This window comes from Mytilus californianus, unplaced genomic scaffold (genome assembly GCF_021869535.1).
Source record: "Mytilus californianus isolate M0D057914Y unplaced genomic scaffold, xbMytCali1.0.p SCAF_9, whole genome shotgun sequence".
Taxonomy (NCBI): domain Eukaryota; kingdom Metazoa; phylum Mollusca; class Bivalvia; order Mytilida; family Mytilidae; genus Mytilus; species Mytilus californianus.
In genome coordinates, this window is record NW_026262745.1 from 44172363 (window position 1) to 44191374 (window position 19012).

At 32.9% G+C, this 19012-nt stretch overlaps 2 protein-coding genes across 2 annotated transcripts in view; one reads left to right on the forward strand and one right to left on the reverse strand.

The window, feature by feature from the left end:
- LOC127714274 (tereporin-Ca1-like) overlaps positions 1-19012 on the reverse strand; it is a 470404-nt gene that overhangs the window by 410534 nt on the left and 40858 nt on the right. The gene's annotated exons all lie outside the window — the stretch shown is intronic.
- LOC127714282 (tereporin-Ca1-like) lies at positions 7068-16607 on the forward strand. Its single transcript, XM_052220347.1, has 4 exons — positions 7068-7134; positions 12787-12892; positions 13362-13636; positions 15576-16607. Exons 1-4 carry the CDS (start codon positions 7126-7128, stop codon positions 15945-15947), a joined length of 762 nt encoding a protein of 253 aa, XP_052076307.1. The 5' UTR covers positions 7068-7125; the 3' UTR covers positions 15948-16607.

Here is a 19012-nt window from a genome sequence, read left to right on the forward strand (position 1 = left end):
TTTCAGGATAAAAAACGACTTTTGGCAATTTTTCCCCGTATGATTTATATAGAAATGGATTCCTATCATAAAATTGAACCAAATACCAGATTCCTAGTCAAAACATTTTGGTTTTAAAGTTGATTTGTCGTTCGGGGTGTCAGTTTTGCATCTCAAGGGGTTGAGGCATTCATTAAAACAAGGATAGATGTCCCTATAGTTCAGTCTTTATCTGATAATTTATAATTCAAACACACCTACTCTGTTGTGATGACTCGTCACAAACTTAAAGTATTTCATTTGGCCCATATTTTTTTGTTGTTGAGTAATTAGATATAAGTAGATGTGGTATGAGTGCCAATGAGACAACCCTCCATCCACGTCAAAATTTATAAAAGTAAACCATTATGTATATTTTTAATGTTAGAAATAGAGTAAAAGACTCAGAAGTATTTTGTTTTATACCTGAACATGATTTGTTTTCCTTTTCAGTTACCATCATGGTCAGGAAGAAGTCACGTCTATGGCTTAATGCACCAAAACATGGAGCAAATTCAAATCCGGAGCAGACCTCTGTATAAGTTTTGCCCGAAGCCGAAGCCAGCAACACCTAAACTTTATCAAATTTCTTCACCAGTTTTCTCTTCAAAGCATACGTGGACGCCGCAAAATGGACTTACTCCGAAACGAATTGGCTTACTCACTCCACAGAAATACTTACCGGCATCTATATTTACAAATGACAATAACGCTATAAAAAGACCTGAAGAAGATAACACATCAATTTTAATCGATCTAAAAACAGCAATTAAAAATCTAGAAGAACATAATCTGGCGACCGATTTTCTTCCATTTATCCAAATTAATTATAAAAGAATAAAAATTTTCATTAGACAATATTTCCTTTCTTCTTTTCCTTGTTGGCTTGTATAGCTCAATACTATAATATTTGTATGGATAATTATAACAGATATATATATAATACAAGTTTTAAAATATGCAGCTGCATTTCATTTTTAATGACCATAGAAACAGATGAATGCCAACATGATCTTTTTTAAACTTTCTTTACCCCAGTTTTTGATGGGGTTCGTGCTGTTCAGTCTTTAGTTTTCTATGTTGTGTTTTTGTACCATTGTTTTTCTGTTGGTCTTTTTCTATTTTAGCCATGGCGTTGTCAGTTTATTTTCGACTTATGAGTTTGAATGTCCCTTTGGTATTTTTCGCCTCTCTTTTAAGAAAAGAATGTAAATATAGATGCCAGTTAGTATTTCTGTGGAGTGAGTAAGCAAATGTTTCGGAATAAGTCCTTTTTGCGGCGTGCACGTATGCTAATGTAGGGAAAACTGGTAAAGAAATTTGATGACGTTTAGGTGTTGCTGGCTTCGGTCTCAGGCAAATCTTTTACGGAGGTCTGCTCCGCGTGTGTTTTTGCTGCATGTTTTTGGTGCAATAAGCCATAGCCGTGACTTCTTCGAATTCCTGACCATGATAGTAATTGAAAAGGAAAAACAAATCATGTTCAGGTATAAACAAAATACTTTGAGACTTTTTCTCTATTTCTAACATTAAAAATGCACATTACTCAAAAAACTAAAATATGGGCAAACTGCAATACCTTAAGTTTGTGATGAGTCATCATAACAGAGTGGGTCTGTTTGAATTACAAACTATCAGATATAGGCAAATCTATCCTTGTTTTAATAAATGCCTCACCCCATTGAGACGCAAAATCTGACACCCCGAGGGATTTACATTTCTATGAACAATGAGCTTTAAAAACAATAAATTTTGACTAAGAAGCTGGCATTTGATTAAATTCTATGATCATGGTGATGGAATTAATTTCTGTATAAATCATACGGGAAAAAATTGCCAAAAGTAGTTTTTTATCCTGAAACTTGCATATGAAGTCTCAAAATCTGCAACACGGAAAACTATGGAGAGGTGTTTGAGAAAAATGAGCACCGGAAACGTCTGCTTCTGCTTGATGGAAATAGATTATGGTTCGGTTCCTTCCGTGCAATATATAATTTGGTGCTAACAGTTCTCAAAAAATAATTTTTTTATCTTGATCGCTTTTTCTTCGCTTCAAAACTATCACCCCGTGTCAAACATAGCCAACACTCCGCATGTGGCGTTCTACACGGTGTAAACTATCGCCCCATATCATTAACATGCATCTGCAAAAAACTCTTAGAACATGTTGTAGCTAGTAATACCATGAAACATCTAGAAAAAAATTAAATGCTATATGACTTACAACATGGTTTTTGATCAGCCCGTTCTTGTGAAACTCAGTTGATATCATTTATTCAAGATCTTGCAAATTCAAATCATAATGGATTTTGCTAAAGCATTTGGCAAAGTTTCACATCCTCACCTCATGTATAAAATCGGCTACTATGGTATAAAATTACAATGCTTTACATTGGATTCAAGACTTTTAACACACAGAACACAAACAGTAGTCCTTGAAGGTGAAACATGAAATAAGATTCCTGTAACATCTGGAGTATTTTTAATATTTATTAATGATTTGTCAGGATATATCAAACATACTACATTAAGATTATTCGTAGATGACAGTATTATTTTTATGGAAATTAAGAAACCGGATGACACAAATAAAATACAGTCTGATTTAGAAGCGGCCGGCAGATGGGACCGGGACTGGATCATGTATTTTCACCCTGATAAATGCAACGTTCTCAGTGTAACACAAACACGAAAACCTTTAGATTTCACTTACAAATTATATGATAATGTTTAAAATTTATTTTATTTAAATAAATTGAATTGGATTGGGCAAAGCCTATATTAGCCTTCTCCATAAACCAAGGTACAATATATTATATTCAAACAAAACAACACATACACAAACATAATGACAGCACAAAATTATTTATTTCAAAACTACCTCATAGCTGACTCGAAGGATGCTTCAAATAGTTAACTAAAATAAAAATAATTTTATTAACATTCTAATTAACGAACTCCTATATTGATTAAGAAGCATTACAATAAAGTAAACTGTTCCAGTCAGCTGTTAGATATTATTTTTAGAATAAGTCATTTTTACAAAACAACATGTTTGATATCATGTACTTATTTTTACTAATTTATCGCACCTGAAAAATAACGATATTGAGTAAATAATCATATAGATACATTTAAGAATTAAATGACAAATTAAAAACCAATTGTCCAGAGAACAATTGAAGATCTTTTCACACTAAATTTCTAAAATAAATTACCAGAAGCTACTTCCGGTTTACTCAAAGTTACTATTGGCGCCCAATCATGGAGTTCTTCATATTTAAAAATATAAGTCTTGTATATACTTTTGTCTAAAATAAGGGAGATAGTTTGCTAGAAAATGTCCCCTCAAGTTTAATGTGATAGCTTTATTCGCACTGATTCCAAAAATATATGGTATCTATATACTTTTGCATGAAATAAGGGAGAAATTTTCTATTTCCGGTTAAGAAAATGTCACTTCCTGTCTCTAATGATAGCTTTATTATTACTGATTCCAAATATATGGTTTCTATATAATTTGCCTAAAATAGAGAGATCATAAGCTACTTCCACTTTATAGAAGGTCACTTCCGGTCTCTAATGATAGTTTTATATATGGGTATTAAAATAAAAATATGGTTTTTAGGTACTTTACTTTGAACAAAGTGCAAAAATTGCTACTTTCGATCTACTCAAGGCCACTTCCGGTAAATATCTTTAAAGGTTATATGTCACCCAACGTTTTGCGAAAGACCCCATGGGTTTATCATGTACCATATTGAAGAAATAAGCAATTTACCTTAATTTTTAACATTTCAGGGGAAATTACTCCACTAAGATATAATCAGATCGCTTCAGACTGAATGTACCATATCTTCGTCTCAACAACCCAAATATTTAGCACTAGTTATTTCATTTCCAGATTTTATAGTATGAGAAAAGATGCACACACAAGCAAAGGGCAAAATTTAAATCATGACCTTGACCTATGACCTTGACACCATTTTCTATTTGGTGGACCAAGGACCTCAAATTAAGATACCCGAGGTCTCTATCACTAACGGTTCATGAGTTACTTGTATATATCTCTTATGACAAATACAAAAGGGGAGATAACTCTCATATGGAATCTCAGTATCGCTTCGGTCAAAATTGATCAAAGCATCCTGAGGAATTAACATTCAAGCAATTTAGAAAAATAAATTTGTCGATTTCTTTTACATAATCACTCACTCGAAAAAGTTGACTCTACAAAATATGTAGGCCTAACTCTTCAATCAAACTTAAAATGGGATAAATATATCGATAACATGACATCAAAAGCAAACCAGGGGTTCTTTTCACAAAAAATCTTAAAAGTAAAATTCTCGTAAGTCATTCACATTTCAGTATAACTTACGATCAATTTGAATCGTAAGATGTTTTGTAAAAAGAGTCACAGTCTCTTGGATTTATTCGCAGAAACCTTAAAACAGCCTCACCTAAAACCAAAGATCATGCATTCAAAGCTCTTGTCCGACCAAAATTAGAGTAACTGCTCAACCTTTTGGGATCCACATCAAAAACAACAGTACAGAAAAGAGCAACCCGCTTCCCTTGCAACCGCTTTCACAACACCAGCTAAGTTACTGATATGATGACAGACTTAAATTGGTACCCACTTGAAATTAGTCGTTTAAGTTACATACTTGTTTCTTTCACAAAATTATACACGAAATTGTTGCAGTCCCTACATTTAATCTTTTGATCCCACTAGACAATAGAACCAGATATAACAATCCCCACGCATTTTGGCCAATACAAACATCTAAAGACAGTTGTAAATATGCATTTTATCCGCGTACAGTTATAAATTGGAATCAATTGTCACAACTAGTAGTTTCATGCAGTACAGTACAGGGTTTCAACAGGATGATCTCAGAATTTGCTCTAATCCCTATTTTCTACCCTTAACTGTTATCGTTATCAAATGTTTATAGTGTTATCTAAATGTTATTTTTCAAATGTACATATATTATTTTGATTTTAATTTTGTTTCTTTTTCTTGTTGCCTTGTAAATCATAAATCCAACTTTAAAGTCGACGCCCGGCGAATAATCTTCAATTGATGAAGGATCGCTAGAAACTTAAAGAAGAAGAAGTCCATATGTGTGTTGCAAACAATGGTTCATATTTAATGTATAAAGACTTGTTGTGGGTAACGTCCAAGTTAATTTTTGTGCAATTAAACGTCAGAGCTCATATTCCTTGGACTATAAGTAACATGATTAATTAAACTTAAGGTATGATGTAAACTGCGGAATAGGTCAGTATCATGTCAAAGAAAGATCATCAAGCTCCATCGACTTTGGACAGATACTTACGCCCGAGTCCATATTACAGTAATTTCAAGTAAAACAATACAGATCAACTTGTGTAGATTAACATGCATGGGGAGTAGATTAACAATTTTACAAAATATCGTCACTATCACCTACATTTCACGCTTCAATGGTTTTACTTGAGTTATATGTCAGAGATAATGGTTAGGTAGGTATAAGTAGTGGGATGGATGCATCTTTTGGAGAAGATCAAATCCAGACAGAGATAGGTAAATGAAGGTATATCTCATGCTTTCTAATTTTTAATCGATTACAAAAACTGTGTAGAGCAAGGCTAACTTTTTACTCATGATCCTGAATTTGTTAGAATTCAAAAACAAAAGTATCCCGTGAGCATTGTGCCTCCTATATAAAAAAATTTAAAGTAAAAAGTTATTAAATCACACAGGTTGCACAATATTATAAGTTCAAAGCCTATGTTTCATAGTAATATACTTGCATTAAATGTCATTTGACCTGTTATCGCTGTAAAACTTTACACAGAAGCTGAAAGCAGACAAGCTTTTAAACAGCCATACTAGTTTATCGAATATTGATTTAACAGTACTGTACATTTGTGCGGGCAAGATGCAATTATTTTGACGACGAAACATGATTTTATCATGATATTGACGCATATACCCAATCAGCATACCGTTCAACAAACCATTTATACCTATCCATAAGCATATCCGGTACACTTCAATGTAAAAGTAAAAGCATCTTATTCCCAATATCCTGGGAACCTATAAAGAAAAACAAATTAAAAAGAATTGATTTTTTAGACAAGTTATTTACCAACTCAAGACGGACACAGTTTATCCTCATCCATTATTTGAAAGTTCAAAACCTAATACAAATGTTGAAGTTTTATTACTTTAAAATGGAATTTATCGACCGACTTCAACATATATGGTTACACAAAACTTATAAAAAATCCACTAATACATAAGTAGAAAAATTTCTTTTTAATGTCATTACTCTAATATTGAGAGTAGATAAATCACAACTGACAATGAAAGATAACCTGAATAAATCTTCAAAGAAAAGTAGCGTTTTCAAGATCTAAAATGACTTCTTTTTTTACGATCAAGACATAGTTAATACTGCCATTAACAAAAGCTTTGCAATATTTGTTAATGACCAGTACCTTAAAAGTTTTTAAAGCACAAGACAATGGAACGGAAAAACGTATATGTTGTATCGTCAACTCAATACTACTATAGCAAAAGGTGAAGTAGTGAAGCAGCCTATTACAAAATAATGACAAAATTTCGCATTACTTAATCCCATGAGAAATATGTTATTTCATCGGGCATGATAACAAAACCAGCGGCCATTAAATTAGATTAAATTTTAAAAATGTTATAACAAAATTACTGAACTCCAAGGTAAATTAAAAAAGAAGGAAGTCCCAATAAAACTTCCAAAAACAAACGCTTGATTATATCAACCAACGCAACGACTGAAAAACAATTGTCATATTCCTGATTTGGTACAGGCATTTTCCGAAGAAAATGATGGTTTAAACCTGATAGTTTTTCATAAATATATGTTTTAACGAAAAAGCCCACCTTTAAAACATATGTTAATATATATATATAAAGTCTTCGGAATGTTTACGAATTCTTCAAATACTTTAAGATATCATAGTACAAAGTTCATTCTTTATAAACAGACATGCGCAAAAATATAATAAGTTGTATGCGGAAAATATGTTGTACCTGTTTACTTATCTACAAACACTGACGAATAGTTCTGTCACATGGCACAGGTAAGGTGTTTTCATAGTTTTTATTAAAAGTATTTATAAAAAGTTCGCATTAACAATTGTGTGATCAGTCTTAAGATTTCTATGTAGTGCATTATAAACTGTTGTTTATCAATTCTTTGCTTTTTGCCACTGTATTGACATTTCTCTTCGACTTCTTTTTATTTTCCCTTTGGTATCCTCTGTCTCTTTTTGTTCATCATTCTAATCTTGTCGTAAATGTTGGCCGACTCTTACATGTCAAGAGCAAATTTTAATTCACTGCAGATTTTTCTTTGCATGTTTTGCTACAGATTCATAAAAATGGCTATAGTTTATTTTGAGTACAGAAGAACCAGTGCAACTATAGTGTTTTGGAAAAGTTTTGAGCGCTTGCAAGGACTAAATCTTTAAAATTGTACTACATTTTGTATTTCAGAAAAGGGTCATTAAGGTTAAAATGGGGCTGTAAACATAAAATTGACAGCCCCATACTATCGTAAAAAGTCCAGGTTATGAATTCTTAAAAGCTTTCATTACAACAAGTTTAAAGTCATTTTCTAAAAGAGAGCTTAGAACTGTTTGTAATTTAGTAAGCTAATTCATTTGAAATTTGTATACAATACGCTGTTGAAGATTACTAAGCGCCAATGAAATACAATAATTTTGTATTTTATAAACTAGTCACATATAGTTAACGGCGTTTTTCTCACAATGACGTTCTACCTCCATAAGCCTTGGAATGTCATGGCGGGTCACATATATATTTATGACTTTAAACTTGTTGTAATGAAGTTAGTATAAAATTTGTCAAAGAAAGCTTTTAGAAGCTTTAAGAATTTATGATGCATGTCTCTACACCACATAGCATGCGAAGCGTAACAGTTTATAAGTAGTTGTTCTCATATATACATTTGAAACGGTGCATTTATTATAGATATATTTTAAACTCCATTTATGAAAATCTATAGAGCAGAGAATTTAGATTTTGTTTCATCAATTTTATATGTAGATTCAAATATTTTTCACTTCAAACGATAAGTTTAAACATAAAACTTCTTCAGAACTTATATAGGATGTATGGTTCAGTGCCAGCAAAAAAAAAGCCAAGGTAAAGTCTTAATCTCTTCTTCACAAATACTTATTCAATCGAATCTCGAGGACATTGAAGGAACCATCTGAAAACAGTTATAAACTTGTAATTGATTGATTTACCCTCAACTTATATATATGTTTAACCGGGCTTCAACTTATGAAGTCAGAGGCGGATTTTTATATCTATTTCTTTTCTTTTCTTTTCTTTTTTCTTTTCTTTTAGTTTTGGTATGAGGTATGAGCCGCAGCTACATATATGGTAAATGCCACTCCTAATGTTGTCATGGTCCTAACCCTTTTCAAAATCTTTGAATTGTTAATTACTAACATATTTTAAATCTACAATGTAAACCTATTTTACGAGATTTTTGTACTTTTATTGATAAAAACTTTGTCTGGTCTTTTCTGTTTACTTACTTATGGAATAACTGTACATCGCATGTATTCACGTTAATTGTTTTATACCAACCGACTGTCCCTAGTATAGCTAAATACATTTTATTTCTTTAAATTCATTTAGAAGCTTGTATTCTTATGGAAACTACAATATTTTACAGTTTGTGACAAATTTATGTCGACAAAAGCGTTGACAATAATATATGATGGAAGGGGGGTATTAAATGGCTGTATGATTGCCAATGAAAAAACTCTCCACCAAAGACCAAATGACGTAGAAGTTAACAGTTATAGGTTACCGTACGACCTTCAGCATGGAGCAAAATCCAAACCGCATAGTAAACAAAAAAGGGCCCCAAAATTTTTTGAAGTTTATGATTAGTTCGCTTGCAATGGTAAAAAGCATCCAAAACATAAATTCAGTATAGAAATTAACGTGTATGTCCCATACGAAATTTTACATAACGTTTATATATGATATTTAACGGCGCTTTTCTAACAATGACGTTCTACCTCCATAAGCCTGGAAATGTCATGGCGGGTCACATATAGTTTAATAGTTAGCAGATAATTTTATGACAATATGTTAAAACTTTCGTCTTTTTCGTATAAAATCAAAAGCAGAAATCTAATTTTCTGTATATTCTATATGAAACTTTTGTTGCCTGAATTAAAGATTCATTTGTCAAACACCGTCCAACTAGACTTTCAACTATGAATTAACACGAAACAAAACGAATTGCAAAATTGAATATTTAATTAACATTTAAAATTCTCTTTTCATATTTGTTACCCTCTAGTTGTTCTGCTAATGACCATGTATTTCATTTGACATACATTGTATAAGACTAGTTGATTTGATTTAGTACAACTAGTCCAAACAGAAACAAAACGCATCATATTTCAAGCCACCTTTGGTCCCGTTTTAAATGACAATGCAAAATAGTTCTTTTAAGCCATTTCTCCAACATACACTGTAAGACAAAACGATACACCAAAAGTTTGGTCTAACATCGACTATTTTCAGTGATGGAAATTGCAACTGATTAGTGTCATAGATTAAGGTGACAGGATTTTACTGATGTTCAAATCTCGTTAATCATTGACAGAATGGCATGAACTCCAAAAGGAGGATAGGATAGAGACAAAAGTAACTAATGTTCATCCAAATTTGACCACACTGTACTATGGTGCACAAGATAATTGTAAAACTGTATTAATTTTTGATAACTTTTGCTAGACAGATTCATTATGGTTAACATTTGCAATCTTATGTTCAATTTTATCATTTTAAATGTGAAATTTGTGAAGGTGAGAATTTCAAAAACGGAAATCTCTGAAAATTTATATAAATGTTATGTAGAATATCCAATAAATGTTAATACTCTTAAAAAATGAGTTTGGAATTTGGTTAAATAGAAAATACACTCAGTTGTTGCCTTTCTATCGGCACTCAGTACCAACGACGTTTGAATTAGAAATGAAAGTGTTGCTGTCTCATTGACCTAAACTACAAATTTCCTTTTAATGTATTTATAATTATCACATCCTATTTCCGGTTATCGGTACTACAAATGCAATAGTAACACAGATCAAAATTACATGTATCCATTGCTACAGTATTGAAAAGCTAATTGAATCAGCAGTAATTGGTTGTTGATTGAGTGATGGTTGCTTACCGTCCAGTGGCAAATATTTCATGCATGTTAAGATCAAATAAACAATAGATACAAATGGTAGGTCCTGCAACAGAGGCCGTCCGGGAGGAAGGTCGGGGAAATTTAGACTGCCACTGAAAAATGATGGTACATTTGATAGGAACAGATATTTTGCCTTGCAACCGGACCCCTCAAAGAGTTGTTACAAGGGTTCTTAACGTGCAAAGAGCGTGGCAGCACTCTTTCTTCACAAGGTATTGGATTTAACGTTCCCATTCTGACCGGACATGGCTGCGTACTTGTACATCCCGCGCAGCCAAAACGGATGCCCCACTTTGGCAAGGGGTTTAATGCCGGTCGGAAGAAGACCTGTAGTGACCTTATTTTTATTCCCTAGTCACCCTTGGGAGTCAGCAGAAACTCGATTGCTAGATTCATTGCTATGGTTTTGAAAAACCAGTTGGTACAGCAGAAACAAATTTGCTGTACAGGATTTTTAGATCCATTGCTACTTGTGCTACAGTATTGAAAAAGTAATTGGTACAGTAGATACAAATTTGCTGTACATGATTGCTAGATCCATTGCTAAAGTTTTGAAAAGGCAATTGGTACAGCTAACACAAATTTGCTATACACAATTGCTAGATCCATTGCTTCAATATTGAAAAGGCAATTGGTACAGCAGACACAAATTTGTTGTACACGATAGCAAAAAATAATTGTTACAACGGCAATCTTAAATACAGATTCTTTGGTATCTGTCGTAGTGATAGCGTGTGTGTTCATGATTACAGGAAAGTTAAACTGTTAATTTGAATGAGTTTCAATTTCATGTAATTGTTAAAATTCATGACGGAGTCACATGAAATCAAAATCAACAAAAAACTGACCTGTCAACCGTTTGGGAACAACAGAATATCGTTCTATCTAAATCACTGTCCTGAACGAGCTCGGTGAAGATTCTAAAAGAACCAGTTTCTGTAAAATTGGTGACAAAAAAAAATAATTAAAAAATATATTTATGTCCAGTTGCTCCTTGTCCGTTATCAAAATGTTTTAAGTATAGTACAATCATGGTCATATACCAATCTAACCCAAGCATGACTTTGGTGTAGGAATTATAAATTTTGTCTTCTTCCGACCAGCAGTAAAATTCTTGCCAAATTCGGGCGTTTGTTTGACTGTGTGTGATGTATTAATTCGCAGATAGGTCCGATCAGAATTGCAACGTTCATTCCAAATCTCATATAGAGAGAGAGTTTCACTCTTTATGCACGTTTAAGAACCCTTGCAGCAACTCTTTGATGGATTCTCAATTTGTCCTGTTGCATAGAAATATTTCTTCACCATTTGGTCACCGATCCAACATACTAATGTTTTTCAAATGCAGTCCAAATTTTCCGCCTTGTAACAGACTTACCTTTTATATATATATATTGTCAATAGTTTCTCATCCTAAGTATGCATAAATAATTGCCACTTGAATCTAAGCAATCAATTTATAATCATTGTAATGAAAATAATATCTGGTGTTATCCGAACAAAGGTGGTTAAAAATTTATCTATCTTGTACTATCCTTAACATATTCGAAATAGTCGAATATAGTCATAAATATGAATATATGTCACAGGATAAAATATGGTCGATTATATTAGATCCGCCCTCACATTCTAATGATAACAATAAATGTATTTTTTCTAAGAATCTGTATAGTAACTTTGATTTGCAGACCATTAACGAAAGGCGTACCCAAATTATATTTTGTTTTCCAATAACATACAACATTTTTGACTGCAAGTGCTTCTCATAACAAAGTAAAACGAATGCATAGGAAAATACACGAATAGGTTGATATATCTTGTTATTTCAGAGTTAATGATCAGAATTGAAGGGTTGAAAAATGGTTGATCGTACACATAATTTTAATATAAAAATAAGAAGATGTGGTATGATTGCCAATGAGACAACTCTCCACAAGAGACAAAATGACACAGATATAAACACCTATAGGTCACCGTAAGGCCTTCAACAATGAGTAAAACCCATACCGCATAGTAAGCTATAAAAGGCCCCGAAATGACAAATGTAAAACAATTCAAACGAGAAAACTAACGGCCTAATTTATGTACAAAATAATGAACGAAAAACAAATATTATAAACAGCAACAAACGACAACCACTAAATTACAGGCTCCTGATTTGAGACGGGCACATACAGAATGTGGCGGGGTTAAACTAGTCTGAAGGCGAGCCAACCCTCCCCTAACCTGGGACAGTGGCGTAACAGTACAACATAAGAACAAACTTAAAAAATCAGTTGAAAAGGGCTTAACTAATCAGATCGATATAAAGCAGAAATACATCTAACAAAACAGATCAGAGAGTATTCGCACTTACTGACAGCCAGTTCAAAGCCAATAACAATTAATAAAATAAAATCATGCATCTAAGACTAAAAGCATGATGCGCTTTGGATGATAAATTTAGAAATTAATAATTATACAATTTTATAAACAAAATTTGTAGGTTGTCAATGGTGAAAAAGCATCTATGAGTTCTTATAGTCGTCAGAATAGATTCAAAAAGCAAGACAGTATGGCAGACATTAAAAGCAGTAATTGTGATGAAACAAATATGGGTAAATATATATCTCTCTCCTTTTCTCTCTCCCGTTTTTGCAAAAACTGGTGACAAAAGTAATTATCCTCCTAATAAAAACTTTAAATGATTAATACGTTCTCTGCATGCATCTCTTGATGTATAAAAGTAGATTAAGCAAATTAAGGTCAATATACGTTACTCTGTTCACAAATAAACCAGGATAGGACACTTTAAAAGACAGGGTTTTTTTTTTGGGGGGGGGGGGGGGGGGGGGGGGTATAAATATATATTTGTGTAAAATAGTTTTGTAGATAATGTGTCTTCACAGGAGAAGGTTACAATCTTGTATACCAACTGGCTGATCTTTGCCAAGATATGTAAATCAAAGAACTTTCAGTGAGCAATCACACACTCTACACGCCCCATATAATTAAAAGTTTTTGAACGTTTTGTATCAAATGATTTGTTCAAAATTGACAAGCATTGTTTCTGTTACTCCCATACGGGAAACAACTCTAATGAACACACAAGTAAGGGTCAAGTCACGTGGAATTCACACAAGATGAAGTCCATGAGAGATTCAACACGACTCGGCACTTCCTTGCATGGAACAAACTTGTCTACATTAATGACAAATACAAATTATGGTATTGTCGTTGGTATTGAAATCACAAACTGGACAAAGTATCATCTGACCGAACCAAAAACGAAGACATATTCAGGATACATATCAACGCCCGCTGTTTCAGTAAGACCTGGACATAAAGAGGCAATGGTAAATATTTATCATGTACTGTTTCGTTGATCTTCTATCGTAATTTAAATTTCAAGTACAAACGTATCATCTTCCATTCTACAACTGATGTTATAATAAGTCAGGCCATGCATGTTTCTCTTTATTTTACGTCAAAAAAATATTTAAAAACTCAAACCCCAGTCTTACATTCATGATTTTTACTGCCGTCTCTGATAGGAAAATTACCGATTGAAAAATTTTTAAAGTCTGACCATAATCCTGTGATTCATGACTTGTCTGTTTAAGATTTGTAAAACCATTTATTTAGTCACGACAAATATCAGGAAGTGTTCATAAAGCGTCCCGATTCAGCCGTTTACATCCGAGTTCTTCCCGATTTTGCAGTTTTGTATCCGAGTCTGATTTGTATCTTAAACGAGGTACAGTCGGCACAAAATCATATGATTCTTGGAGTGAAGTTTGTAGACACATTTATTTCATCACGACAACGATCACATATTGGTTAGAATTGGCGTTTGTTTTTGTTGCACTTCAGTGTTTCTGTTGTTCCGTTGTCTTCCTCTTATAGTTTATGTGTTTCCCTCGGTTTTAGTTTGTAACCCGGATTTGTTTTCTCTCAATCGATTTATGACTTATATATAGCGGTATACTACTGTTGCCTATTTTTATCCTGTTTTCAATCCGATTCCTGTCCGAATATATCTTTATCTCTCGCATAGTAAACAAAGAGAGCCGGGTCTTTCAAAAGTGTTCCGACTTGGATCAGATAGTGAACCTACACTGACAGTTTGCATTCGGCAACATCTGGACACTATCCATTTTTTTCTGGACTCGGTCAGTAAGAAATAGTATATATATATTTATCTTTTTATAAGAAATAAAATAATTGACTTTAATAAAAAAATAATTTTTAAAACGGAATAACATCAAAAAAGTCACATTGTTACATGTAATATAACTGTTAACGCTTTTCATGTTCAATCGGCTCTTCTGAGATTAACCCAACGTTGTTATAGGTTCGGTGATTGTCGTCTGCTACCCATTTTATTTAGGGGGTGGCACGCATGGTAACCAATTTTCTAAAAATTAAGCCTAGCCGCATAAGTTGTCTTATTTGTAGATCGTTCAACACTGATCATTTTTACTCTTACAGTTTCTCTTTATCTACTTTCTCTCTGCCAAATTCATACCAACTGGGAAATATCATGGTTTAAGTGCAGTTACTTCTTTAACATGTTTAAGGAGATGATTGGGGTTTCTATCATCTGACATGTATGAACAGTTTATTCTCCTGGTCATTGCTCATTGCAGTTCTTTAATAGTTTCCGGCAAAAAAATATTTTGTAAAAAAAGTTTTGATCAAAATGGCTAGTTACGTACAAATATGTAAATTTTTGACAATCAAGACAATGTTGCCATGTCACTTTTTTATATCTATAATGGTTTTCAATATAAAAGACATTGCTCTCTAATCTATGCCTTATTTGTTACATTGGTGGATAGACAGTATCTTCAGATCATTTCGTCAATTAGATGTCCCAGGGAAAGTGTACAAGATAATAGATTAGATTTGCGGGCGACAAAGCCAAAAGTAATAATAACCCATCAAGTACTTAATTAAATATAATTTAACAAACTTTACGTGCCTTTCGTCTTCAAACTCAACATGGTGCTCCAATTATACAGTTTAAAGGCGAACTTTATAAGGAAATCAAAGACCAATGAAAACTAAGAGTATCCGAATCGGTGTGCCATATCTGGCTCAAGCCAAATATGACTGGGTGCAACAACCTTAGTATTTCGAACGATTATAAGTTTTACCAATTTATAATTATAAGTTCTCGTCCAGTTCCGTTTTTTAATGCAAAATCATGGTTATCGATAAATGCTGTCGTGTAATATCCACATAAATTTCAATTAAGATCTTATTTATATTGATGTTTTATTTCACTTTTAGATAGTACATAAGCACGGTTATACCATGACAGGATCAAGTGGAATTGTCTCTTGGCTTATAGAAAACCAAAAAAGGCGCATTGCAATCGTGTGGAAATCACCATATTTTAGCAGCAACAGTGTTGGTATTTGCATAACGACGGTTGGTAATGAAAATCAAGACGATTCCTGGTTCAATGTTATAAGTAACAAGCAACAGGATGAAAAACTGAAATATAAATTTTCTACGTTTAGCGATACGAGTGATGAAATAATGATTAAAGATAACGATTTTCAGTTATTTGGTTCCATGGGAACCAGCAGTAAACCAGAAGTTAAAATAACACTGCGTCCGACAATGACACATGACTTATCTATTACAAAACCACAATAGTCAATGAATACATTTTTTGTATTTGTGTAATCAGTTCCATAGGAGAAGACTGAAAAGTAATATTAACAAACTTCTGAAAATGATAGAAAATAAGAGTATGTAATCTTAACGACTATGTTCAGAAGTTAGATATTGAACTCTTTCATTTTATTACTTTTTTCAAAATAGTTACTGTGGTGAGCTCGAGGGTGTGTGAGCAGGATTTCGTACCAATCATACAAACAGTAAGTGTGAGGTCAGTTTCCCCACATTTTTTTTTTCTTTTCACGTGGAAAAGTATATGTCTATATTAGGAATACAAATAAATCTTTCGGGTGTTTTTAATACTTTCGTGGTGTTTTTAGTATTCCAAATTTCTCAGAATTTTACCAGCTTCCAAATATTGTCGTGTTATTGAATTAAATAAACGAAAATATCCATACCTGTTATACACATCGTCAAGCGTTATTCAATGTTTACATTGATTTTCTGATGACAAAATGTCACTGTTGCTGTATTTCCAAAACGTATAGTAATTTGCTAGGAGATTCGCAAACTATTTGTATGGCGTAATCTTTCTTTAATGATATAGGAAAATAGGATTAATAAAATATAAAGTCTGACAATAATATTAAGATGGCTCCGTATTACTTTTTCCTTAATAAAAATTGTTACTTATAATACGTATTTTCTTTTACTTTTCATCTAAAGTTTCCTGGTCTTACAAAAAGGAAATTTCAAATTGATTTGAATAGTATTACAATTTCCAACAGAAAGAAGTCAAGGAGATCCATTTTTAATTAAAATAAACATTGAATGTTGAATAAATATTTCAAATAAAGTCATGACAAGGACATAATTGTATATTATATCACATGATATTAATAAGCATTTACGTATAGTTTCCATTGTTTTGCACTTCTAGCTGGATAACAGGGAAATAAACGTCGATGCTATTTATGATTACATGTCAATACATGTATCATTTTACATGCTACTTTTTTGATTTCAAAAGTAGTGTGCTTTTCATGCACACAAAATTAATATACATTCAACTGTCATACAAGTGAGAGGTTTAGCTGCCTATGAAACCAGGTTTAATCCACCATTTTCTACATAAGGAAATGGCTGTTCCATGTCAGAAATATGACAGTGGTTTTCCAAACGTTTGATGTGTTTCAGCTTTTGAGTGTTCCATTTGATAAGGGACTTTCCAATTTGAACGTTCCTTGGAGTTCGGTAATTTTGACATTTTACCTTTTTCGTAGGACAAGGACATAATTGTATATTATTTCACATGTATCTATATAAAGTATTTAATAAAATTGAGAATGGAAACGGAAATGTACCAAAGAGACAATCCTACCATAGAGCAGAAAACAGCTCAAGGCCACCAATGGATAATCAACACAGCGAGAAAATCCCGCACCTTAAGGCCGGGCTTCAGTTGATTTTAAAACAAAAATGCGTCAGCGAAAATGGACGTCACACTAAACTCCTAAACATATAAATGAATCAAAATTACACAAAATATACAAAACTAACAAAGGCCAGAGGCTCCTAACTTGGGACAGGCGTAACATAGCGACAGGGTTAAACATGTTTTGTGAGATCTCAACCCTCCCCTATTCCTCTAGTCAATGTAGAATAAACAAACACACAGCAATACACACAGTTAAACTCACTTTAAAAAAGACTCTCCGAGTCCGATTTTTAGAAAGGGTAACAGCAGAAACTAAGCAAAATGACAATGATACATAATATAACAAAGGACTACAAGCAGTCACTGACATGCAAGCTTCAGGCCTCAATTAAACTGAATGAAAGATTATATATTCATCATATGAAAATCAGGCACAATCGATTTTTACTGGTTATCCGCCAAAAACTTGCTGATAATAAAATTAACAGTTTATTAATTTGATACTAATGAAGACAATTTAGGATTTACCATCATAAGGAACACTCAAAGCCAAAAAATGAAAGCCGTGGATGAATAAATACAATAAATACATGAGAAGCTATATTTCTAAAAGGAAACTTATAGGAATAGTCTTATATCTCAGGTAAACTTGACCTGGGGGAGTTATTTAGGAAAAAGAGCAAATTGTGGTCGGTTTGTAGTCATTAATGATGTAGCAATTTCAATTTAAAGTATTAATTTCTGAAATACGAACGAAAGCTTCTCTATTTGGTAATAAAGATGTTCTACTGAACATACGATTTTCAAAAATATATAGATTTGATATAAATCAGATTTCTATAATTATATAAAATAGGATATATATGTGGTTTATGTTAACGAAGAAGATGAAAGGGGTTTATTTGTAGTTCTTTGACGGTTGTAAGAGTAAAAGATAGAGGAACTAAAAACCCTGTAGTCATCAGGGGCCAATATTTGTGTGTGGCAATAGTTGAAGTAGTGAAGCAAGCTTTTAGAAAATAATCCATAAAATAACAATGAGATGTTGGTTGCCACACACAAATATCAAAAATGTATTCATGACACAACTCTTCACCAGAAACTTAATGACTTGATCTGAACTATAAGTCACCACACGGCTTTTAACAATGAGCAAAACCCTTACCACTTAGCAAGCTGTAAAATACCCTTCGATTAAAAATGTTAAATAATCCAAGCGAGAAAACTAAAGACCTGATGTATATACAAAACAACAAACGAAAAACAAATATGATATACAGCAACAAACGACAACCACAGAATTACATACTCCTGACTTGAGAAAGGCACAAACATAATGTATTACATTTGATTTATCGCCTGAGAACAAGGTAATTTCATCGGCTATCATTAAGGCAGTCAGCAGTAGCGGTCATCAAATATGTACCACTTTCCAGTATGTTATTTTTTGGCCGTGCCCGATTTGGTGGTGTCACATCATACAAAGTATATCCAAATCATCTTGCAAAGAAACCGGTGCTAGGTACCGTCTTAACCTGCAGTAAGATGATATTTTTTTTTGCTCCGTGTTGAAGGTCTTATTTTGACTTTCAGATGAAGAACAGCAATTGTGGTCGTATTCCTTTGCTTTTTGTGTGTTTTTGTTTGTTGTGCATGTACTGAT

Bases quoted from the DNA above. Each gene is read 5' to 3' on its own strand.
- LOC127714282 (XM_052220347.1), top strand. The intron at 12,893-13,361 runs ATATGGGTAAAT...TCTGTTACTCCC, and splicing joins CAGTAATTGTGATGAAACAA to ATACGGGAAACAACTCTAAT. The intron at 13,637-15,575 runs GTAAATATTTAT...TTTCACTTTTAG, and splicing joins CTGGACATAAAGAGGCAATG to ATAGTACATAAGCACGGTTA.